The 26,766-nt window shown below is 43.2% G+C and overlaps 1 protein-coding gene across 4 annotated transcripts in view; it reads right to left on the reverse strand.

Moving 5' to 3' along the window:
* Positions 1–26,766, reverse strand: part of efna5b (ephrin-A5b) — a 268,124-nt gene that overhangs the window by 214,752 nt on the left and 26,606 nt on the right. For 2 of the 4 annotated variants that reach the window (XM_054731562.2, XM_054731561.2), the window contains exon 3: positions 2,006–2,040. The exons of 1 other annotated variant lie outside the window; for it this stretch is intronic. In XM_054731562.2, the coding sequence (XP_054587537.2) occupies positions 2,006–2,040 (35 nt within the window). Of the gene's footprint in view, positions 1–1,992; positions 2,041–26,766 lie in introns of all 4 variants that reach the window. One more of the 4 variants, XM_054731563.2, reaches the window with a different exon arrangement.

Below are 26,766 nucleotides of genomic sequence, written 5' to 3' on the forward strand. Positions count from 1 at the left end.
CAGCAGAAGAAATAGCACCGCCTTACAGTAAATAGCATAACTATGTATTTAGACTTGATCCAAACGACAATAAATATCTCTGAATTTTAGCTAAGCTGATGCAGTCACCCACTTGCTGAGTGGTCCCCGTCAAGCCCAGCCAAGCACAGTGCGAATATTTGATTGGTATAAAAGCGTGTTGTTACATCGCAGTGAAATAAACAACAGCCGCGTTCTGATGCCACTCATATTAAAGATGGTTTCTGTATTTGAAAACAAAGAAAAGTTGGAAATAACTTGGAATGAAACACAAAAATATAATTAATGAAGTTTGAGTTTCTTGTCTGGATCTGTCACTTCTGTTACCAGACCTTGCATAAGTAGATCGACCAACAGAACAACCGACAGACAGCTAGACCGACTGACCGACCAACAGATCAGCTGACAGACTGTCAGATAGACCTACAAACCAACCCATATATAAACTAGATTAATTTTGTCATCATGATGAATTAATAGTCCTTTTTTTTGTAAGACAAACATTTTCAACTGTCAGCAGGTATGAAAAAACAGCTTCAAACGAACCACAACGTTTGTCTTACTAAAATTAAAAAAAGGAACAGTAGTCTATCATTAAAGGTCTAATCCCTAAACGTTACCCACACCACTTACAGTCAAAAACAAATCATCAGCATATCTGACAACTGCAACTAGCATTAAGCACTCTGTCAGTCAGTCATTGAAATCCATCCATCCATTTTCTGAACCCGCTTTGTCCATGTAGGGTCGCGGGGGGGCTGGTGCCTAACTCAAGCGGTCAACGGGCAATCAGGCGGGGTACACCCTGGACAGAGAGCCAGTCCATCGCAGGGCAACACAGAGACACACAGGAAAAACTATCATGTACACACACACACACTCACCTAATGACAATTTAGACAGCCAATAAACCTAACAGTCATGCTTTTGGCCCGTGGGAAGAAGCCGGAGTACCCGGAGAGAACCCACGCATGCACAGGGAGAACATGCAAATTCCATGCAGAAAGATCCCAGGCCGGGAAGCGAACCCAGGACCTTCTTGCTGCAAGGCAACAGCTCTAACCACTGCGCCACTGCGCAGCCCCTTAGTCGTTGAAATCTAAAAAATAAACCCTCAAAAAGGCCAGATAAAGAGAAATGATTAATGACCCATGCACCTCTCCTCTTTTCCTCCAATGCCCCAGCTCATACTATCAAAGATGAGGTTGGCTAATCAAAGAGTGTGCTGTTTTTTTTTTGGCTCAATAAATATATAAGTGATTGGTATAAGTGGCATTCTATCTTGACCCATCTGCGTTTTGGATTCAAGCTGAGCATCAAAGAAGAATTGATTCATACGGCAGTTTTCTGAAAACCTAAGGCTGTCCGGTTGAGTTGTTGGCCAACAGAGCTCCTTCCCTCCTTCCCCCCTCCGATGTGTATCAGAGTAGGACTCTCCTCTCTTGTGACTCTCTTGTGAGCAGAATCCAATGAATGAGGGTGAGCGTGCTCGAGTGTGTGTGTGTGTGTGTGTGTGTGTGTGTGTGTGTGTGTGTTGAACAAAAAAAAAAGACTGTAACCTGCTGACCTCTAAAATTAAACCTCAGCCAAAACCTTTGACCTCTGATCTAAGAACAGTGCAGGAAGTGCATTTACTGATTAACATTGGGGCAGCAGTAGCTCAGGTGGTTGAGCGGGTTGCCTCATGATCGGAGGGTCATGGGTTCGATTCCAGCTCCCGCCAGGGGTATCCTGCTGTCGTGTCCTTGGGCAAAACACTTCACCCAGCTTGCCTGTGTTAGTGATGGCCAGAGGGGCCGACGGCGCCAAATGGCTGCCTCGCCTCTGTCAGACCTCCCCAGGGCGGCTGTGGCTACAAGTAGCTTACCATCACTAGCAGTGTGTGAATGTGAGAGTGTGTGGAAAGTGTCTTTGGGTGTCTAGAAAAGTGCTATATAAGTTCAATGCATTATTATTAACATTCATGACACCGACCTGCTGCTGTTACCTTTTAGTGGCTGACCTCTGCAGGCCTTGGAGGTCCTGTGAAGTGCAGATGAGCAGTTATTGCAATATCAATTCAAATCAAAATGAACAGTAAGTATACCTTTAGCCTCTGTGTGTATAAATTGTAGACTTGTTGACCTTAGCGCGGTCTAATAGTTCGTGTAGTAAGCATCCTAACACAGCAAATGCAGTTCAGTTGAACAGTCAATAAATCTGGAACAGTGCTACTCTGAGGACCACTTGGGCACCAATAATAAACTGGATTTTTGCCCAGTTTGAGTGAAAATGTTTCTGAAAGTCATCCAAAAGCAATTTTGTTTCTAGTCACCCCACGGCTTTCAGCTTATTATCCAAATTGGTTGAAAAGGTTGAGTTTTGCCTTTTGTCTCCAATGTTAATACTGCTTCATAACATGGGTTATTTTTGATTGAAAAGACAAGATGGAGTTAATCAGATCTTTTAAAGGAGTCTATATGAATTCATGCCTTGTGAGTTGTTTTCAGTGGAATAAAAGCTCTGGTGCTCCTGTTTCAGGGGATAGAATTTTGGCAGAGGACTAGGGGTGGGGTCATATGCAAACATCTTGCCTCCGATTGGCTAACAGGAACATGACTCTTCTGCTACCTTCGTTTGCTCTTCTTTCTAGAATAAAAAAATGCAACTTTGACGTTTTACGTCCACAAATACACAAGAACGAACCTGTTCCACCGTGTTGTTGAGATGCAAATGCTAACCGTTAGCTTCTATTAGCTGAAACGTGCTCTGCTCTCTCCTGGCTGCTAAGTCAACACGGCCTCTACCGGTTACAAGCAAAGATGGGTCCAAGAATGCAGATCTGTACAACCTATTTTCCCACTCAGTATGCAAATGCAACTCAAAGTGTGTGATCGTGTTAAAAAAACGAAGAAGTACCACACGGTTTCTCAGTAAACCTCACCTGCTGAGGCCAATGAAGTTGCTTATAGTGCAACAAAAATCTAAATACATGAAATCATTTCTACATATTGCCAATTTACAGATTTCATAAGTTTGACATTGCTTTATAGTGACTGGGAGTAAAGTCCTGCCAGCTTCATACGAACATCATAAAGACCTAACCTTAACCTCCCTTCAGATGAGGTGGTGGAAGGTTTTGTCTTACTATCATGCATCCAGTTCATTGTGCAACAATGCCAATTTGTTTTTGACATGGTCTAATATGTTTTTTCATTTCTGGGGATGATTGGGGGGGCACATCCTAGTGCAGAGGGACAATGAACCTGCAGACTACAACAAACTGAAAACCCTCCATCTTACCTTTCCCGTCCAAATATCTAAGAGAAATTATACTGTCGGCAAAAAATGTGCACAAGTCCTATTAGGCTACGGGTTTAAAGGTTAGGGTTAGGTTGGTTTTGGTAATTGTTAAGACATGCATCCCCAGACATTACTGACACTTTAGTTGAGCTTTATAAAAGTTAAACTGGAAATAAAGCCTCAGCATTGGGTTTTCATTTTTATTTTTATTTGTGGAGATCATTTCAGACACCAGTGTAGTTCCTGGAGAGCCACAGTGGGTCCCAACCCCAACTTTGGGAGCCAGTGGGGTGGAGTTGGGGATCATGGTTAGAGGGTTTGCATTAAGGGTGTAAAAGAGGTTAATTTACATCTAATTAAGGACCCGTGAGACAAAAGATTCCATAGGGAATATGAAATCAATCTTACGGACCGCTGGGTTATTTAACCAGAAGATTGGAACTTTTTATTGCAGGGATTATGTAACACTTTGTATTGACTGAAAGACGAGAGAAGAGGGAGACCTTTAAAATGTTTAAGATGATTTATTTCTAAACATTCTCAAAATTTGAAAGCTGTCAAAACCATAAACTTATGTTCCCTGTTTAATATCATGTGATTCTTTGTTAGACTGTTTTGTTTTCCCATGGAAACCCCCTGACATTGTGCTTGTTATTTCTTTGTACTTGTATTATGTGCTCTGTCAATAAAGTGTATTCAAGAAAAAAATAAATAAACGGGACACACTTCTTTCCTGCAAATTCTATTTCACAGGTGTTGCTAATACCTATGATCCTTCAAGGGATGTGCTCGAAGAAGAGTTCAACATTATGAATAAAATAAAGTGTTTTATTTTACAAATACCATTATAAACACAAACTTACGTCGTAAGAAACATTTTTTAATAACGAAACTGCTAAATTCTTTCCAACAGTATAGATGTGTAGTGTATTTTGTCCGAGTGGGTTTGTCGTACTTTGACGTCATCGGCAGTCGAAGGACCCCGAGCAGATCTTGTACCAACAGCGGACTGAGCTCGATATCATTAACCCAGCACAGCCACTGGGTCGTTGGAGCTGCCCCGTGACTGCCTGATGGAAAACCAGCGGGTTTCATCAGACTCGTAAAGTTTCTTGTTTTTGCTGGGGACCCCCTGTATTTTACCGCTCCCTCCTGCAGTCTTCCCCTATTAAAATTAAAATGATTCTGTAAATTCTGTGTATCAATAGAAACAATCTCTGCCTCTGCAGTAAATGTAGTTTCCAAATAATAAATAAGAGGTGCATTCATCTGTGGATCTCCTTTGATCCGCATTAGTGATATTCTCAGCACCAGAACAGTGAAGCAAAGAAACAGATTCCTGAGTTTATGTTAGTGATTTTATTTATTAGGTGCATCTAACCTGTTCATTTCTTTCTCTGAAATGAGATCAAATCAGTGCTTCTATGGGTTGTCTCCTCTGCACTGGAAAATTTTACTTTATTTAGAGACGTGTCATAATTTCTCCCCAAGCTCCCGGCCTAAAGTTAGCTTATGGGCCATTCCCATCTGTACCGGGTCGGCCCGGGCCGGTAAGCGTAGGTTGTTTACATATCTGGCTGGCCTGGTATTTTTCCGGGCCAACCAAGGCTCATTCTCAGCCCTCTTCTCGAGGGGGTCTGCTTCAGGCCGACCAGGGCCAACACACCCACTGCTGACAGCAAATTCACACCTTCCATTAGAGCAAGCCTCTGATTGGTGGGTAGAATCAGCCCACATGGGCTTAAGACAAGGATGTGTGGAATCACCCGGGCCAGGCTGGGGCCGACTGGGGCTACCCGGCCCGGGCCGACCCGGTACAGATGGGAAAGGCCCATTACTATCAGGTAAAGTTGTTGGAGAAAGAAAGGGAATATTTACTATCATCTCACACTAAACACTAACAGGAACAATACTCTGCCCTGAAAATGCTTATTATGTAGCTTCAGATTAAAAATTATGTGGTACAAGACAAATATATATGATGTTGACAAATGTGTGTCATGTGTGTGTGCGTGCGCGTGAGTGTGTGTGTGCGTGCGTGTGTGTGTGTGTGTGCGCGCGCACGTGTGTGTTAAGCCCCGAACCTTCTTCAATCCTTAATCCGCCCCTGCCACAGAGACTATGCCGCGTTTCAGAAAGGAAGGTTCCGATTGGATCAGTAACAGCAATGTGTCGTGCGTTTACATTACGTGTAGTCAGCATGTCTAGTGCACTAGATTAAGTCATATTACTTATTAAAGAACACCCTGGTTGGGTTGGGGTCAAAGTTTGGAGTTAGACAATTAGAGAGAGATAGCCAAAGTTTGTGTTAATTTAGGTTTTAAAATGAAAAGGCCCATAGATTAAACTTCTTTTGTCGATGGAACACATTCTTCATCCAAAACACTTGTTTTTCTCTGAAATTCAGGCACCTTGTGTGACATTTCTCCTCTAAAGATCGCCCTGCAGTCAGAATCAGAGTCATTGACTCGTTTACTGGTTCACATTTCTGACCTCACTTCGCCTCAATAACACAACAGAACTTTACATACGAGAAAATAAAGGACTAAACGTTTTAGAATAGGTGTGAAAAGCATTTGTTTCCGCCCAAATTTTCAGCTCATGAACTCTAAATACTGACTGTAAGAGCAGGACGCATTACTAAGAGAAAATCGCAACAACAAAAAAACACATAAACAAAGGAAAGCACAAGGAAACTTGAAGGTTGAGTCTTTCCCATCCTAAACTGACCCTTAGGAATAAAATCCGCCAAAAAGGAACATTAAATTTGTCACACTGTCTAGAGAATGTTTCTTCAACTCTTTTTTTCCTCCCCTCACAGCTCTCCGAGTGGGTGACAGCATATTATAGGTGTAAGATTTGACTTTCCAAGTGATAGCGTCTAGCTCTCATCTTCAGCCGTGATCTCCTTTAGAGCGTCACATTGAAATGTTGTCATTTTAACGCCCCTGAATGAACTGTTTCGTCTCCTTGCCACTCACACCCATCCCGCAGAGTTTCACCCGACGTAACGCACGTTCCACTGCTTTCCTTCTTTTAAAGGAAACAGGAGTGTATAAATAGATTTCCCCTCATTCTTTCTCGGTAATTATAATCCACAACATTTCAATCATCACACATTCTGTTCGTGAGCGCTGAAGCTGCGGTGTTTATTCAACCGCCTTTCCTTTGTGTTTAATACAAGCTCTTTGTGAGCAGGGCTTGTATTAAAAATGTCAATCAGCCGTCACACACACACACACACACACACACACACACACACACACACACACACACACACACACACACACACACACACACACACACATAAAATACATTTTAAGAGATTGCCGGGAGCAGTGCAGTGGCGTATCCAGATCTTTTAAAATGGGGTGGCCCAGGTGAGGCACAACTTTGTGCATGGGTGGCACCAATGGTTACGCTTTTATTGATTTACCCCCAAGTCTTTTGTGGACAAGGAAAAGCCTACTTAAAGAGCAAGTCACCCCCAAATCAACATTTTTTGCTGATAAACTGTATAAATGTGTGTCTAATTGTGCTGCAGACACGTGTCGTCAATAATTTGGTACCTCAGTGCATCTTAGTTAAAATTTAAATATTCTGCCTAAAACTCAGTGTTGCGCCGTCGTCAGGTAAAAACTCTGCACTGCATTTGAATTTAAATCTGCCACCGCTATTGGCTAAGAGGTATGCTATGATGTAAACTGGTACATTATGATGTCACAATGCCTGTGTGTGTGTGTTTGTTAGTGGCTCCGCCCTCTCGGTCTGCCAGGCAACAGCATTTGTTGCATTTTTCAAACATGAAAAGGGAGTGAGGTAAGTTGCTTGTAGGGGGTGACTTGCTCTTTAAAGGGAAATTAGTGTGGCAGCACCTGGGGTGGCCAATCAGATTCTAAGGGTGGCATGTGCCACCCCAGGCCAATCCCTGGACACGCCCCTGGAGCAGTAAGCATTGCATCCATATCCAGTATTCATGACTCAACACTGATATTTGTTCCTCGTCTTTTTTTTCCTTGCTAAAGAAAATGTGCACGAGGGGATTTTGACAATAGCTGAGGTTGAAGCAGGACGACACTCACCTCTTGTTTCACGTTTTATGCTGCTCGTTGCATTATGTAAATGAAATGTGCAAATCAACTTTCTATTTGAAGGAGTTTGCAAATATTCAACCACCAGAGACACAAAAAAAACTTGTCATCTTGCTGCAAATCTTTTATTTTTGTGATGGTTTAACTGTGTGTAGTTGCAGCTGTCTGAAAAGTTAAAAAAAATATGCTGGATCACTGTCTCGGTGTGTATTCACGCATGTTAATGTGTCCAGCATCCTAGGCGTGCCTCCCCAGGGAAATCTCCTCTACCCTTCACTGTCTGCTTGGACATGGCGTATCTGTGTTTGGACTGTCGCTCCCAGTCAGCGCTCTGTGGCCCGATGCACTCGTCACGCAGCTTTAGTTTACCTCTCGTTTCCTCTCCTGCTGCTGTCTCTCCATCTTTCTCTTCTTCCTTCCTTTCTTTCATCCTTATTTTCTCTCTCACCCTTCCTCTCTTAGTCCCAAAGCAGTCAGACACACGCTCACAACACACAAAGGTAAACAAGCACCAGAGCGTATGCAAGCACCAGAGCATTCAGCCACAAATTCACATTCAAGTACTCATACATGCATTTCTCATTCCCTTGCACTCAGGGAGGAACGACAGTACTCCAGATAAGTTTGAGGAGAGGTAAAGTCACGACTATGATGGAAGACCTGTAGCAAGCAACACTTGTAGCAATCAGGCCTGTGTTATAATGCAGGACGGAGTTCTGATGCACCCTGCATGATTCATTCAGTCATCCGTTAGCGATATCTGCTTTATCCTGCAGAAGGTTGCAGGATGAAACAATAGCCGAGAGGTGGGCACATCCTGTTTAGGTTGATCGGTAGGTCTCAGGGATAAAACTACACCCTTAAGTTATAAAAAATGCATTTGAAGATGTGTGGTAATGGCACGCCGTGTGTTGTGCATACTGGCACTTCCACTGTAATAACAATGAAAAGATGATTAGTGGTTTTGAAGAGGAGGAAAAATAAATGGAAGATGTTTAAAGAGCAAGTCACTCCAAATCAACATTTTTTTTTGCTGATAAACTATATAAATGAGTGTGTGATGATGCTGTAGACAAATGTAGTCAATAACTCTGCGCTTTAGTGCATCTTAGTTAAAATTTAAATATTCTGCCTAAAACTGTCAGCGATGCACCGTCGTCAGGCAAAAACTCAGCACTGCATTTGAATTTAAATCTGCCATCGCTATTGGCTAAGAGGTACACTATGATGTTAGATGGTACATTATGATGTCACAATGTCGTGAGTGTGTGTGTATTTGTTAGCGGCTCCGCCCTCTCGGTCTGCTAGGCAACAGCATTTGTTGCATTTTTCAAACAGGAAGTGGGAGTTGAGTAAGAATCTGGCAGGGGTGACTTGCTCTTTAACCAACAGATTCTTTTCCTGAAAAAATGATTCCCATAACGCTAAATCCTCTTTGTTTCCAATTCCACATTTTTGAGTTCTGCATTGAATGTTCTTGACCAGAACACACTTTCACTCTGAGTTTCACATGCATGCTGAACAGGAAAACTGTCTCTACCCTCTATTTTCTACATTAGCCTTAGGAAGGAAAAAGACCGGGAGACGGTTGGGTCTTCCGGTGGCAACATGCGCCCAACAATGTTGGCATACTTCCTGTTAGCCTATAGCAACACAAATAGGAAAAACAAGCTAGCAGGGGTTAGGCAGACAGAGTGAAAACAGGATCTGCACAAGGGCCGAAGGAATGGACAACAACGCTGCAGCACGAAATTTGGTATGTACTGTTCTATGATGTGGCAAATATTGTTTAATTCCCATTTGCCATCACACACTGGTGAAATTCCTCTCTGCATTCGACCCATCCCTGTGGGGAGCAGTGAGCTGCAGCAGCGGCTACGCTCGGGAACTATTTGGTGGTTTAAAACCCAAATCCATTCCCCTTAAAGCTGAGTGTCAAGTAGGGAGGCGTTGGGTCCCATTTGTGATGATCAGAAAACCACTTTCACGCTTTTGTCACTTCCAGAAGGCGAATGTCTAAAGGCTGATTCATGCTTCTCCGTCTGCGTCAGTGCGGAGACACGCAACGCCATTATCCGTTCTTGCGTAGGGCCCCGGCAGGCACGCAAGGACGTACGGAGTCAAGCCCACTTTTTTAAACATCCGTCGAACGAGACGGAGAACGCAAGCTTGTGATTGGTCAGGGCACCACTGTCGTCTACACCGCCACCATTGCGCCCTCAAAAACATAAACAGTCAAGAATAACTAGAGGCAGACACTGAGGAGCTTGATGAATACCTCGCGAAAAAACTCTAAAAACATGAACGTTTAATTCCCCGTGACTGGAGGAGTGAAAAGATGCGCAGCAAGCGTTTTATTTGTGGACAGAAATGACAGGAAAGGCGGGTTTAGAGGTGGAAAGCGCATGAAGAGGTGGAGAAGGATGAGAGACAAATTTGTCTGTGTTAAAAAGTCTCTTATATACAAAAAAAAAACATAATATAAACACACTATCTTGGACCGATACATGACAGGATACCACAGAACAGCGCTACGCCCTCTGCTGTCCTGGCGGGGAATTGCTTTGCAACGCTCTCCAGGAGACGAAGTATGAGAGCAAAACGCTTCCGTCAATCCGTGCGTGTCTGTCGCTTGCGGAGCTGACGGAGAAGCATGAACCAGACTTAACCAGTCACAGTTCAACTCTTCAGCCACACTAACGCGTTTACCTTAATGACGAATAACGACTTCAGTCCATTTAAGGCAATAGTTCTGTTTTCTGATGCACATATAGCACACTGACCTCTAGTGGTGAACATGTTGCTTCAGTAATTAAATGGAAAGAAATAAGCAGCCTTCGCTATTTATTTAATAAATGTCAGTTGATCAATTATTATCATTTTATTAAGTCAACTATTAAAGGAACGCTATAAAAGTTTTGTAGCTATTTTTAAACCATTTTCTTGAGCTAGTATGTGCTAAAATGACCTTTTACAGGGGTAATGAAATGCCACTCAGCTCTCCACCGCCCTCTGTGGCCAGAATACCGCACTTGTAACTTCAGAGTTGCGGGCCACTCCCTGTTAGTAAAGTGGAGCTGACACGCCTGGCGCTGCAGTCAGCTTCCAGCACGTTTCCTGCATGTCTTAGATCATGCACACAGCTGACTTGTTTGATTTAGTGATGAACCATTCTTGTAGACACTAATAAAGGCTGGGGAGATATTTCAGCACAGCAAGAAGAGTTTCACTTTCAATTTTACAACAATCAATTGCAAATTGAGTATAACTGTTAGAAAATACTTCCATTTTTTTCACCTTGCTACTCTGACATCAACCACACATCCGACTTCTGGGGTTAATGGAACGCAGCATGAATGTTTTTCTTTCTTTCTTTCTTTCTTTCTTTCTTTCTTTCTAAGCTTAGAAAGATTTATCCAATCTTAGACGAAGAGAGGGAAGAAAACAGCTCGTTGGTGAATTTTCAACACCACAAAAGTATTTGGAAAGCATTTTTGTTTCTTGAAAATAAAAGTAGGAATAAAATATAATTTTCTATGTGAACTATTTAGACATGTTGTTGTGTCCTTGGGGAAGACACTTAACCCTCCTCGCCTGCTGGTGGTGGTCGGAGGTACCGGTGGCGCCAGTGCCCGGCAGCCTCGCCCCCGTCAGTGCACCCCAGGGTAGATGTGGCTACATCGTAGCTCATCCCCACCAGCGAGTGAATGTGTGTGAGTGGGTGAACAACTGATTGTGTTGTAAAGCGCCTTGGGGGGGTTGTAGAAGCCCAAGATGGCGCTATACAAATACCGGCCGTTTACCACATGCAGCGACAGTGTCATCATAGCCGCTCAGTAATCAAGTGATGGAAAACGAGTTCCTCTTGTCAAGATGTTGACATGAAATTTGGACAAATCGCGTTCCACAGATGGAGTTCTCGGAACTCAGAGAAACAAACAACTGCGCATAACTCAGGTCACATGGTCCAGCGCCCAATAAACAGGAAATACAGCACCTAGGCTGTGTTGAATCCTGAAATAGTCCATGATAAATCAAATGAAATGAGCTTCCACACGGTGGCTAACTGAAGGGATGCTGTTCTCAATAACAAAACCTCCAAACACACCTTGAGATCAGATCATGAGTTTTGGCAGCTGTGCAGATTTCTGTACACAAGACAGAAACCACGTGAGTTTGGACAAACTGTGCTGAAAGGCTCCTCTATATCCCAACACTTCCTTTTATATTCCCATACTGGTGAATCTTGTGATGAAATTAAGGCATCACTCTCCTCCCCCCGGATCCTGGGGAAACTCGGGAAACCGTCCTCAAGTGTGATTGACAATCGCGCTCCTGAGCCTGGGATTGGACTGTTTCCAGGCAGATGTTTCTATGAGATACCCATCAACAAGGTAAGATCTTCTGAGGAAGAAAAGCACGAACAGATGTCTGCTAGTGGGCAAGCTGTGCACCAAAATAAATTTAGAAATCCAAAGTCATGCATGCCAGCCACACATGCAGCTCTCCGTCTTTTACATTTTCTCTCCTTATCGTCGCGCGCTGTCTGAGAAGACAAACACATCGTTATTCTGTTGGGGGGGGGGGGGGGGTGCAAATGGAAAACGTGAGAAAAGGAGGGGATGATATAAGCGAGCCGTTTGTACAAAAGATAATAGTCTGGCACTGAAAGGTCTTTAGAAAATGCAGCTTACTTGCATTACATGTTATCAGCATGGCTCCATGAGAAAATCACTTATTTCTGCTGCGCTTTGACCAAAAAAGGAAAACAAGCAAAAGGCGGTCAGTAAAATTTAAGGCTCTGTTTCAATCGCCATAAAAAGAGAACAGATTTACGCTACACGCTTGCCGTCTTTAAACTGGGGTGAGTTTTTTTTATTTACTCTGAAAGAAGACTGCAGAAAGGCTGTGAGAAAGGCTAGAAAGGCCATCTGAACATAAATGTTGTAAACACAACTTCTAATTGACCCAAGCAACATGAACGTTAACCTTTGCAAACTTGAAATGAGCTCATCTTGTGTCCTAAAGCTACCCTGTCATGATTTGTTCCCTTTCAGATATTCAGAAATGTAAGTAGAACAGATTGAAAAGTTGCACTCCAGCTATTTTTGCTCATTTGCAGCCTTGAAAAACAGTGGTTAACTCGGAAATGGAACCAGCATAGCGTTTCATTCCGCCAGTTTCCATCCTTTAGGCGGTGATTGAATTTTCCCGTTGCCTGCACAAAGCCAGTCCCCACAGGAGCATTGGCATAAACGTCATTGAAGTCTGCCTGTTAATCCGCTGAGGAGAAGCATGTGATAAGATGTATCGTGTTCGTCATGCCCGTCGCATCAGAATCACTCAGACACCGACACGTCTGTTCGTCCGCCGGTGGAGCAGTTGGGAATGGAGGGAGCCGATGCATCAGCTGACCTGAGGGAAATGAAAACACCTCTCTGGTTGGTCAGGCCTGCATCCAACGTCTGGTTCCCACAAGTTGTCTGTTTGTTTGCTAAAATAGAAATAACCCAAAAAACACCTGATGACTTTGAACACACAAATAGACTTTTTTTAAATTTTCTTCCTCCTTTCTTTGACGATACTTTAAAGGGACATTATGGAAGTTTGACAGCCAAAACATGTATAGAAATAATAAATGTCTTCTTCATACATTCTCCTGCAATGCCCTGGTCCTGTACAATGAGCCCTGGCATTTTTACTGTGATTGCCTGTTTTTCTGTAAAATCACAGAAAAAGAGAGATGCTCGGGTCGAGCAGGCTGCTTCATGCGCGTTCACGCTCAGGCATCGCCCGTAGCATTTGCTATCCGTAGCTTTAGCAGCAGAGAGAGAGATAGTGCCACTTTGTCGCTGTTCCTAACGCCTAGTGACAAAGCTAGCTACATTTCTGAGGACCCTTAGCTACTTTCTGTAGAACTTTCTTCTAGATATTTCCTGCAAATTAGCAACAAAATAGCCATTTTCACTCCGAACCGTTCTTTGGTTTGACGTTGTTTCAGCTGTCATCAAGGATATAAATATTACAGATACTATGAATGTTAGTAGAGTGTAGCTCACCTAGTAAGACGTCTGACTCCCATGCAGAAGACCTGGGTTTGATTCTGGATGTGAACATAGTTCATTTAGAGTTTCGTTTTTACATTAATGGTATATTTTTTACAGTAAGATGCCCAAATTTTTATTTGAGACTCGCCGAACGGCATTGAATTCACAGATAAAAAAGATGTGGGTTCAACTTTCATTTTGGAACAATTTTTCAAGCAAGGGAAGGGAATGATCTGAGCATGCAGGAGGACTGACCCATCATAAACCTTTGTCGGCTGTGCTGAAGAGAAAGGTACAGAACCAAATTATTTAATTAATTAGCTGCGCGTTCTCCTGTCCTCTGTCCTCCGGGCCACACACACACACACACACACACACACACACACACACACACACACACGGGACTGTCTCAGCTGTTATTTTCGTTAAGGAGTGTGCACGTACAGCATGCGCGCCTCGTGCACGAGCCTACTATTGAAGCTGCCGTTACGCTTTTGGCCTGAGGGGGCAATCGCGAGCATAAAAATTCGCAACTCCGTAAAGTCCCTTTAAGCACTGTCAGAGTAAGATAGAGCCGAGGAATCCGGCCAACAAGCGCACCGTCTCCATTAAAAAATCCTAAAAAAGAATAGAGTCCTAGATAAGTTCCTCTGAAGATCGGGATGCTGGTGTGTGTGAACACGGCCTTCATGGTTGCCGTTCCTCGGCTTACATAAGAAGTCTTTGATGTGATTGGATTTGATCCAGTATTTCATCCGCATCAAATGTACAGGCAAAGAGTAACTTCTGGTGCCTGAGAGCAAAAACACAGATACAAGATGCTGCAGGTATCAGTTACCGTGTTTTACTCACAAGCACACAAGTGTTAGGTGTGCGAATCTGCTCGAGTTTGTTGGAGAAGTAATTTATGATGGTAATGAGGGAATTCATTTTCCTCATTATCATAATGGGAAATTATTTTTAGCTCATTTACAAAAGTGTTAGAAATGTAAAAAAGTTTCCTCACTCATTGTGTTAAATGAAATTCATCTTTGCAAATAACTCTGCTGCCAAAGTACGATCATCAGGCTTGTAAATAATCCAGTCTGGTTGCTTTTCATCTTCTCCAATGACCCAAGCAGCAACAGTGAACATCTAAATCAGATCGTTCTTGATCCTGGAAACAAGTCCCTGTAAGGTGGCCGCGGTCAGCGAGGAGTTCTGTCATCTGGGGAAAGCTCGGGGTAAAGTCGCTTTCTCCTGCATATCAAAGAGAGCCAGCTGAGCTGGTTTGGAAACCTGGTGGAACCTTCTACTTGTCTTCCTCTGGAGGTTTTCCAGGCACTGGGAGGAGAGCCTGAGCTGCACCCAGAACTTACTGCATGGATTGTGTATCCTCTGACCAGAAAAAACATCCGGATTCCCCAGGAGAAGCTGGAGAGGTCTGGGTTAAGGCTGGTTTATGCTTGACGCGTCCGCGAAGTTCGCACGGCTCCGCGCAGCAAAATTGCATCATTTTAACAACCACGCCCCTCCACCGCGCCTCCGCACGGCCCAAACTTTCCGCACCATGCACCTAGGAAATTTTCTAACCACGCGGATGGTCGGACGCGGAAAAACATGGCGGACTGGCAAGAACTAGTATGGCAGAGGTTCGTAAATACAGACATTTGTATGATTCAGCTCTCAGAGATCACCGTGATCAACATGTTGTTAATAATTCTTGGACAGAAATAGCTCGCACTGTCGGAAAAGACGAGGACACTGTTAAAAAATGCTGGAATGCCATGTTGTAAACAACAGTCATTTTTACTTCTACTATGGTGTACTGTTGGATGCATGCCGTAGAGCTCCATGCTGCCCCCTACAGTTTGGGAGAATATTGGCTCACCGCAGAGACGAGCCGCATGAACCATAAACGCTGCAAGTTGTGAAGCGCGTTCCGTCCGCGAGCCGCATCACCAAGCGGAAAGTAAATGCATCAAGCATAAACCAAGCTTTACACCCCTGGATCTGGTTCCTCTATCAGCTAAGCCTTGATCAGCTGTGGATGCAAATGGGTGCCGTTTTCCACTGGCCGTGGAATGACGCGTCCCAAAAGCGTAGTGTATCACTCCGCTTCATTTAAGTTTCATCTCTATTTTTTATGTGCTACGCTTCCAAAGAGCATCAAGCGCAGCAGTTAGATCGGACCAGACAGGAAGTCAAACATGTGTGAAACATGAGGCAGTTCTGAAAATAAAACCTACAGGTTTGCTTTTTAGCTAAAGCTTTAACATCTAAGCCTCACGACTGACAGTCAAGAAACAAAATGTGTGCATTGTGGTGTAATCTATTAGCCAATAGCTCTAAATGTTTTCTGAACAGATCGTGGCCGTCGTGCAACAGGATGGCTCAAATACTGATCTAGGATCAGCTGGTTGACACAAATAATATCAGAGTCTGAGTTGGAACTGACCACAAGTCTGGATTTCAAACACCAGTTTGCTCAGCTACGTGTGTCACACTGAATCATACTGGGAGTGAGAGCCAACCAGTGGTTCGAAGCTAATGCAGCTGGAGAGCTGCAGGTAGTGGGGTTGGACTGGTGCAGTTTGATCTGTCATCAAGGCTTATCAGAGCACAACAAAAACAGCTGCGTTGCCCAAAAATATTGTTTTATGTTCAGAAAACTCAAAGCAGCTTCGTTGATGTTACAGCTAAAGTGTGGCTTTAGCAAAATACCCAAAAATCTACTTCAAACTAACCTCAATTTACAAAAGAAGGAAAAATCCTGGAATTGTGCTGCGTGATGTATAAACACATTTGCACACTATAAGAATAATGAAGAAAATATGTTTGCTCGGTTTTTACGCCGACTATGCAAGAGTGGAATTGACTTGCACACATTTCTTCAATTTTCCTCACTTTGCACAGAGTTCTGCATGCTTCCAGCTGTTTTGGCTCCTCGCATCCCTGTTGCTGTGACTATTTCATTGTTCTTCTTTAATAGGTAAAAAAAAAATAAAAAAAAAATACACCCATCCTTTAGAGAATTAACATTGTTGCGTGACACAGCCACATGTCACATTCCTGCACTTTAACCCTTAAGCAGCTGTTCAACCCTCTCAGGCTCTAAGTAAGTTCTGATAAAAGGGCGAACAACTAAGTCCTTCAGGGGTACTTCTGAGTTAAAAAATGCTCATGAATGGAGCAGGGGCGGATTTAGGACTGAAGAAGATCTGGGGCTTAACACACGCGCACACACACACACACACACACGTGACACGCACTAGTCAACATCATATATATTTGTCTTGTACCACATCATTTTTAATCTGAAGCTACATATTAAGCATTTTCAGGGCAGAGTATTGTTCCTGTTAGTGTTTAGTGTGAGATGATAGTAAATATTCCCTTTCTTTCTCCAACAACTTTACCTGATAGTAAGCTAACTTTAGGCAAACCAGCAGCACAACGAATATTTTCAAATAAGACTCACAAACCTGAGTCAACACCAGTCTCATCAAAGCTGGGGTTCTGTTGTTGTACTTTTTGTCTAAAAACCACCCTTATGTCCATCTTCACTCATGCGTTTCAGGCAGAGACTGCAGAAGAAGACGGCTGCTGAAGGGCTTCTTCTTCAGTGGTGGACGCTCAGGCAGGCTGTATACAAACTACTGCCAGCTGCTCCCTCTCTGTTGGACTTTGGTACTGCATGTTACTTCCACGTTTTAGATCTGGGGCTTTTCATAAGACATTCGTGGCTTGAGCCCAAGTAGCCGGGCCCAACGCCGCCCCTGGTGTGGAGTAACCAGGTAGGTAGGTTTTAACGTTGCAAATCTGCAACGCGTGCCTCCGGAGGGTTAAAGAGGAAAACAAAATGCATGGAAGCAGTTTTAATGACGCTGATGTTTCTAAATTCCCCTCCATCTGCTAACACGGTAGCTTTCAGGTCTGGTTGGATTTGTGATGGAGAAAACATCCTCTGCCAGAATTATTAAACAGCCCGTGCGGTTGCTGCTAGCAGAATAAACACTACGGCTGCATTGATAAACTATAAACTATTGGATAAATTCCAGTCTGGTTTTAGACAATATCACAGCACAGAATCCGCTCACATCAGGGTTTTTAATGACATTATTTTAGCCACTGATTCCAGTTCCCATGTTGCCCTGGTAATGTTGGACCTCTCAGCTGCATTTGACACAGTTGACCATGACATTTTATTGTCCCGCCTTGAGAATTTGGTCGGTATTAAGGGATCCGCGCTTGACTGGTTCTGCTCCTACTTTGATAACAGGTCTATTAGAGTTAGAATGGACGACTGTTCATCTCCCTCTGCTGCTCTTCCTTGGGGCGTTCCACAGGGGTCTATCCTCGGCCCCCTTTTATTTAGCATTTATATTATTCCACTGGGACTAATCTTCAGGAAGTTTAACATTAACTTTCATCTTTATGCGGACGACTGCCAGATTTATGTTCCATTGAAGGCTTTTACCTCCATCCAGCCGCTCCTTGACTGCCTGAGTGAGGTTAAGGACTGGCTGTCAGCAAATTTTCTGCTCCTGAATGATTTTAAGACCGAGTTTATTGTTTTTACTCCTAATGGCTTGTCTTCCTCCGCTCCTGATTTTTCTGCTCTTCCTTTTAAAATTAGTCAAACAATTGTTAATCTTGGAATTAAAATGGATGTGGCTCTAAAAATGGACCCTCACGTTAATCAAATGGTTAAATCATGTTTTTATCAGCTGAGACGTCTTTCCAAACTAAAACCCATTCTGAATCGGCGCCACCTCGAGACAACCATTCACGCTTTCATCACCTCAAGGTTGGACTACTCCAATGCAATTCTGTTTGGCATTTCAAAAGCCGCATTATCTCGCCTTCAGCTGATACAAAATGCGACAGCAAGATTTCTGACCAATACTGGCCGTCGGCAGCACATCACTCCCATTTTAGCAAGACTTCACTGGCTTCCTGTGCACTACCGTATACGTTTTAAAATTTTATTGTTTGTTTTTAAGGCACTGAATGGCTTAGCACCACCCTACATATCCGAGTTACTCACTCCTTATGTGCCAGGCAGGACTCTCCGTTCAGGTGACCTACACCTATTAAAGATTCCCCGTCAACGCTGCAAAACCCGTGGTGAACGAGCTTTTTCTGTCTGCGCTCCAAAACTCTGGAATGATCTCCCGCTGCATATCAGACTCTCCTCCTCCATTGGGGTTTTTAAGTCTCACTTAAAGACTTACTTTTATTCTCTTGCTTTTACTACCTAGCTATTTTATCGATGGTTTATTTACACTGTTCTTTTACTGATTTTATTGACTTCTCATTGTTGGTTCTTTGTGTTTTGCTCTAGTTGTTTTATTCTTTTATATTATTCTTTTAACCTTATATGTTTTTACCCCTGTACAGCACTTTGGTCAGCTCACATGCTGTTTTTAAATGTGCTTTATCAAATAAATGGAATGGAATGGAATGGAATAAACCGTTCATTTCACGTTGCATGTCGGGGCTGCAGCCACAACTCATCCGCAAAGAATCTGCTGTGCAGTTCACAAGACGATTGGTCTGCGCTGTTTTTGTGAATGTAGTGGAGCTAAACAGTGAGTCTGTGTGGTTAAAGCCAGCACTTTGACCTCCAGGGAGGTCTCGTAGCTCTTAATAAGCATTTTGTTTGGAATTCCAATTCACTGAGAAAAAAAATGCTTTCTTTTGAATAATACGAACAAATCCTGCAACATACATTATACTATATAATGTAGTATATACGTTATACATTCACAAGCATGAAGAAAAACCCAAAGCCATGCTGTAATGCGTGTGTGTGATGTCTGTCGAGTGTTTCCTCTCTGTGCGTGTGCAAACGTGCTCCTCTGAATGAGTGTGTGTGTGTTTATTAACCTTTTGCCCTCGTCTCTGCATAATGTCTCACAGATCTCTGGGGTCTGACACACGTGGACCTCTTTCACACACATGCACTTAGTTGACAGCAATACACACTCGGTTTCAAGAAATTACATTCTGAATAGAAATAAAGAGAAAAAAACTAATTATCTTTTGTAAATGAAAAGTACTAAAATGCTGTCTTGTAAAATATTAGAATGGCAAAACTTGTAAACTGTTCTTTCATGTTCTGCTTTTGGACAGTTTTCTGGAATATACTTTCTAGTTTCATGTCACTGTGACGGTTTGTGTTTCATAAAAAGAGATTCAAATATCTTCTGCTTTCCTTGAATGTTCAGCAGGTTGGAGATGAGAAAAAGTCTCATGTAGAACTAAAGCAATCAGCACCTTTTCAGAGCTCCTCTGCTTCTGTTTTACTCCCCCAAAACACACCTCACTGTGTGTGTGTGTGTGTGTGTGTGTGTGTGTGTGCGTGCGTGTGTGTGTGTGTGTGTGTGTGTGTGTGTGTGTGTGTGTGTGTGTGTGTGTGTGTGTGTGTGTGTGTGTGTGTGTGTGTGTGTGTGTAGGCGGGTGATCCAAACCAAAACAGTCCTGGAACTCAACTCTGCTGGAAGCGATGCAATCAAGGACAGAAACAATGCAAACAGATGGAGCCATTTCTCCCAACACACACACACACACACACACACACACACACACACACGCATGTGCACACACGCACACACACACACACACACACACACACACACACACAGATGTCTGTAGTTTCAAAGGTTGCTATCGAAACATCTAATGGCACAACAGTTTACCGTTAACAAGCAGACGGTCTTGCACAGTTGTGTTTGTTAGACTGACAAACGCCCACATTCAACCTGGGACCAATCTGAACACCTACACACACATTCTACCTGTTTTACACTGGAAGCAAGTCGTCTCTTTAGCAAAGGAAGAGCCTGATCGTGATAAACGTCTGAGCAAGACCAACTTTGGATCTTGTGCATTAAGAACTCATCTTTTTTTAAATCTTCTAAGAGTTGCATTTCTTAGAGATGTTGTAATCTTTCCATCTATCTACCCATCTTCTTTTGCTTATCCAAGATTGGTCGTGAAGTTTTCAGATCCAGGAAATAATCCCAGATGTCCTTCCTATCAGTGATGCTCTACAGCTGTTCCTGGAGTATCCCAAAGCATTCCCCCAACCCAGAACAGATTTACATTTCAATTCAATTCAAGTTTATTTATAAAGCGCCAAATCACGACAAGAGTCGTCTCGAGGCGCTTCACATAATAAACATTCCAATACAGGTCGGTTCATTAAGCCAATCAGTAAAAGTTTCCTTTATAAGGAACCCAGCAAATTTCATCATTTAAAATCTTTACAGCAAGTTCTGGGTCGGCCCCGGGTTCTCCTCCAGAAGAAGGAAACCAACTATGTTTTGATCATAATCCAAATCCCATGAGCATAGGTGATGGTTGGACCATAGATGCTTCAGACTAGAGCAACACTCCAAGAGGAATCTTTAATCTGTCGGATCATCTCTTGCTTTATTCCACCATCAAGACACCTACTGACTCCTTCTGCAGCAGCTTTTCCCTCCCAAACACATATTTCTGGAATAACTTGCTAACTTAATTCTCCCTTTAGCTAAACATTTGTGAAAATGGCCAAATCCCAGATGTACGTTGTCTGGCGAGCCAATACGTATGTATACAGTCTGACCACGACCCATAGACAGAGCTCAGCCGTGGGGCAGAACCTATCGTTGTCTTTCAAACTGTCTCCACACAGAACTGGACAGCGCTAGGACCAATCAAAGCAACGGACAACCTAACGCTTTCATCAATCTGCCATTCACCGCAGAAGAGGTAGAAGAAGTACCTCTATCTGTTCAGGTCTTAACCCTCCCACTGTCTTTATGGGTGACCCCGCGAGGAAAGTTGACCATTGAGCAGGATTGATGGTTTATCCCTTGGGTCCACGTGGCAGGGGTGAGGAGTGAGCACCACCTCACCCCTGCCACGTGGACCTCAAGGGTCATCAGAGTTAAAGAAAAGCTCAAGTCTAAATTGGCCAAAACTGATGCCAAAGTTGTTTTAAATAAGCACCGTTGATGAACCGACGCCATTTTTGACCAATAACCAAAACTGTTTGGGCCAAAGGTCGACCTGCTGAGGCTACAGTGAGTAGGGATGGGTGCCTTTGACATTTGAATCGATTCTGTACTAATTCCCGGTACCTAGGAATTTAAACCGGTACTTAACGGTACCAATTTTAGATACTTTTGAGTGTTTAATATTTTAATTATCTTTTATAATTAAATATATATTTTTTCTCAATGTATAACCATATTTGATAAATATCACAATAAATAACATACAACTGTTTGTATTTTAACATCGTCCTTGTAGTTTTATAAGCTGATAATTAAACTGAAGCAAACATCTTTACTGTGAACTAAATTTACTGTGTATCTTCATTCCTTTTGCCGTCCTTTTTCATCTGATTTTTCCTATTGGGAAGTTAGAATTTCCGAGGAGAAAGTGAACGCACCATTAGCTGATAACAATGGTGGCAGTAGAAGCTAACATATCAAGTTAACGTTATCTTAAACATTTTATTTACCTACCGGAGCAGATTAAGATGAGGATGTCTCACTTAGATCGTTGTCGCTGGTTTCATCATCACCCAGTTACCCATCACATTTAGTGAAGTGGACCCAAGCTTTAGCGTGCGTTCCTTCTACCATGCTGCTCTGTTTACGACTCGCTCGCAGCGACCGATGACATAACGCCCTTGCGCATGCGCAGCTGTCTAGGCAAGTTCTCGTTATGGAGGATGGGTACCGAAACGAGGCACCGTTTCAAATGACGTGAATCGGTGCTCAGTCGGTACTGTGGAATTCGGTCGGTACCTTAAAAAAGTACCGAATTCGGTACCCATCGCTAATAGTGAGTGTGACTAGATCAACCTGCAGAACTAAAACTTTTGCTACTGTTACAACTGGTCTAGATTTCTAGACTACGAGGCACGAGCTATGCAGACCTTTACCTGGACACAAGTTACACAAAAATATTTGTTACGACTGTTTGGACTTCCTTATTCAGCTTGTGAGGGGATATACTTTATATAAAGTGATTCAGAACAATGCACAAATCAATATTTCAGCCCTTCAAGTTGTTAAAACATGTCTTTATTTGAAATAAAAAATAAAGTAATAACATCATTAGTATGCAGAGATTTTTGGTGTGCTGATACACTTACTAACCCGTTTTTACCGTTTTTCCCTCAGCAAGGATCCACTTCTCTATATTTAGAGTTAATTTGATCTCCTCTTTCCATAAAGTATGTCTTATTCCTGGAAGTGATTACAGAGCTGAGACTGACAAAGAAAACAGATTCTCTCTTCTCCACACGACTGATGAGCGACTCGGCTGTGCATCCGGTAACATTTTTGCTTCTTCCCGAGCGCTCAAGTTTCAGAAAAACATAATTTACCACAACTGTCACGGAGTGAAAACAGTTAAGTGAGGCAGAAAAAAAAGGTAACCAGATGCATCAAAGAAGACAAACAGATGGATTAAGTTTCAGAACTGAAATTGGGGTTGTCTTTGTTCCTCTTCTAATGACGGCATTTTTATGATTTTTTTATTTTTTGGTTCTTTTGAGTTTTTGTGCAGGAGACATGTGAGCACTTCTGGGTCAACAGCATCCACTTCTCAGAACACTGTATTCCTGTGTGTGTCGAGTTAATTTGTGAGGGGACAGTCGACGTGAGAGGCAGAACTGTCAGCTGTTATTACAAGAAAACAAGTCCAATTCTGATATAACGTCAGGCTGCGTTTGGGTTTGAGATGTGGAGAAGTGTCGTGCTGCTCAGGAGATCACACGCACGTCGGCGCTCCACCAATAAAAAAAACGAGCCTAACAGGTACCAACCGAAGACCTAAAGGTTATGACCCAGGTGGGAAGAAAGCAGTTATGAGATGCAACTCAGATGTAAATGAAGTAACGAGTGCTGTTATTTATCTGATAAGTGCAAAGTTTTATCTGAGTGGCTGCAGGATGTAGGAGGACGATGATGCTGCTTTGAATAAACGATCTGCATGAATATACAGGTTATAAAGGAAAGTGAGCAAACACTTCGATAAAACTTACTAACGACATTCCTTATTTTATTTAACTGATAATTCTACTCATGCAGTTGTTTTATTCAAGCATAATCTGTAATCAAAGCCTCGTATTGAAAAGTAGACTATTTGTCCTGCTCTTTTTACAGGGTTTGCAAGAGTTTCAACAATGAAAATGAGAAAATTAAAGAGGATATTTGTGTTTTTCTTTAACCAAACTCAGTGTTTTCTCTGAGCTCTGCCTCATTTGTTTAGTTTTGACAGTCAGAATAAAATGTTTCCTGGATGCACTGGAAGGAAACATTCGGACCCAATTGGTGCACAAATAAGAAACTGTAACAGAATGAAATGACTGTTTTCCACCAAAAGTCATTTCCCCCTCTCCTCTGACACAGAACTAGTCTGCATGAGATATGGCCTCAAGGTCTCATGCATTTGCTTCTAAACTGCTTCTTTCCAGCTCAAAAGAAGAATGAAGAAAGGACTCTCTCCTTTTAATAAATCAAAGAACTCTATTTTAATAAAGCTAATCAAACAAAGTGTTAGTCAATAATAAGATGTGACCAATCTGTGAAATCAAAATATTAATTACTTTATTATAATCCTATAGAATATAATAAGTAATATGACTTTAAATGTTCCACTAGGACTGATCTCACGTAGCGTTAAGACATGACACATTGTTTTACTGATCCAATCAGAATCTGACAGATCTGACGGAGGCGTGGTTTTGGTGGTGTTTGGTAAATCTGTCATCTTTTCATTCGACCATGAACCAAAACATCCGAAGTATAAAACTATGCCCACGCCATCTTTAACGCCAGTTCAAAGCGTTATAGAGAAGTTGTCGGAGAGGCCAATCCGTAACTTTCCTCTTCAGCCGAAAGAACCAACGACAAGCTGGATAAAATCTGTTGCTGTTCCACCTGCTGCAACGGTTCCTTTCAGAATAAAAGCTGAACCATCACGACCCCGTTTTGGGTCTCATTAGATGCCAACAAAACAGTCGTGACCCGGAAGTATCTCAGGACTGGTGGTCGGCTGCAAGGGCGTAGGAACGAGTTTAATATTGCAGGGGACACATTTTGGAAATCTAACAAATCTGTTGTAGGTCAACTTCACTGAAAAAATACATTTAATGTGGTGTGGAGTGTGTCGAGTTTGGTGGCAGGAGAATCTCGTCTCTCGTCTCTGCTTTTTGCGGATGATGTGGTCCTCCTAGCTTCATCCAGCTCTGACCTTCAGCTCTTGCTGGGTAGGTTCGCGGCCGAATGTGAAGCGGCTGGGATGAGGATCAGCACCTCCAAATCTGAGACCATGGTTCTCGACCGGAAAAGGGTGGCTTGCCACCTCCGGGTCGGGGGAGAGGTCCTACCTCAAGTGGAGGAGTTTAAGTATCTCGGGGTCTTGTTCACGAGTGAGGGTAGGAGGGATCGGGAGATCGACAGGCGGATTGGTTCGGCGTCTGCAGTGATGCGGACGCTGAGCCGATCTGTCGTGGTGAAGAGGGAGCTGAGCCAGAAAGCCAGGCTCTCGATTTACCGGTCGATCTACGTCCCAATCCTCACCTATGGTCATGAGGTTTGGGTAATGACCGAAAGAACGAGATCGCGGATACAAGCGGCCGAAATGAGTTTCCTCCGTAGGGTGGCCGGGCTCAGCCTTAGAGATAGGGTGAGGAGCTCGGACATTCGGGAGGGACTCGGAGTAGAACCGCTGCTCCTCCGGATCGAAAGGAGCCAGTTGAGGTGGTTTGGGCATCTGGTCAGGATGCCTCCTGGACGCCTCCCCGGGGAGGTGTTTCGGGCATGTCCTGCCGGCAGAAGGCCCCCGGGTCGACCCAGGACACGTTGGAGAGGTTACATCTCCAATCTGGTCCGGGAACGCCTTGGGGTCCTGCCGGAGGAGCTGGTGGACAAGGCCGGGGAGAGGACGGCCTGGAGCTCCCTAGTTGGGATGCTGCCCCCGCGACCCGGACCCGGATAAGCGGAGGAAGACGAGACGAGACGATTATTTCTGATTCTAACGTGTCACTGAGTGTTTCATGCAGGCTGAACATGAACATAGTCTCCTACCGCTATCTCCTGCAGTAGCTTCTGATAGAAAATCTGATAGACGGTGAAACTCTAGGATTAGAAAGGTCTGACAGATGTGACTCTGGGCGTAAGGCAAAGCCCAGAAAGACAAGAAAATAACTTTTATAGCCCAGTTCTCTAACATTCTGGGGTGTTTTTTGATTGGGACACATGAGCCAGCCAGAAGGGGAGGAGACTTGGGCTCCCCATTAGCCAGATCCAGGTGATTACCAGCCAGCGTGGACGTTTTAATTATAAAAAAGCTGTTTATGTGTCAGTAATGTTTTATTTTTATTTAATTATATGAATGTAGGATATATTATCTTATTCATATGGGTAGAGATGTGTAAACAGATTTAATACAAGACTAAAGCTGTGAATTTTCAGCCTGAGTTGATCTGACTCTGATCAGAATATGTTAAAGTACATCAGCCAACAACGCTGACCAACGATCAGAAAAATCTGTTTCTGACAGCAGGGGCGGCGTTAGGCCCGGCTACTTGGGCTGAAGCCCCGGATGTTTCATAGGAAGCCCCGGATCTAAATCGCGGAAGTAACATGCAGTACGTCTGTTTCTTTCAAAGCTCATTAGACTAACATGCAGTACCAAAGTCCAACAGAGAGGGAGCAGCTGGCAGTAGTTTGTATACAGCCTGCCTGAGCCTCCACCACTGAAGAAGAAGCCCTTCAGCAGCCGGCTTCTTCTACACTCTCTGCCTGAAACGCATGAGTGAAGATGGACATAAGGACGTTTTTAGACCAAAAGTACCGCGACAGAACCACAGCTTTGATGAGACTGGTGTTGACTCAGGTTTGTGAGTCTTATTTGAAAATATTTGTTGTGCTGCAGGTTTGCCTAAAGTTAGCTTACTATCAGGTAAAGTTGTTGGAGAAAGAAAGGGAATATTTACTATCATCTCACACTAAACACTAACAGGAACAATACTCTGCCCTCTGTCTGACAGAATGAAAAATGAAATAATTCACTCACAACAACAGCTGGAACTACGTTAATTTTCAGACGGACAAAAGAAAAAACAGTGGCCAAAACTGCAGTCTAAATGCACCAGAATGCAGAGTTTAACACTTATTTTTCTAATATTTCTAAGGAAACGTTTATTTTATTCTTAAACCATACTGCCCAGCTCTACTTGTTATGAGGTTACATTAGGGCTGTAGCGAAGCCTCGACGAAGTCGACGGATCGATTCTAAAAATTTGTCGACGTCAGATCCGGAAGTCGACGCACCGC

Source organism: Nothobranchius furzeri, chromosome 17, assembly GCF_043380555.1.
Source record: "Nothobranchius furzeri strain GRZ-AD chromosome 17, NfurGRZ-RIMD1, whole genome shotgun sequence".
NCBI classification, from domain to species: Eukaryota; Metazoa; Chordata; class Actinopteri; order Cyprinodontiformes; family Nothobranchiidae; genus Nothobranchius; species Nothobranchius furzeri.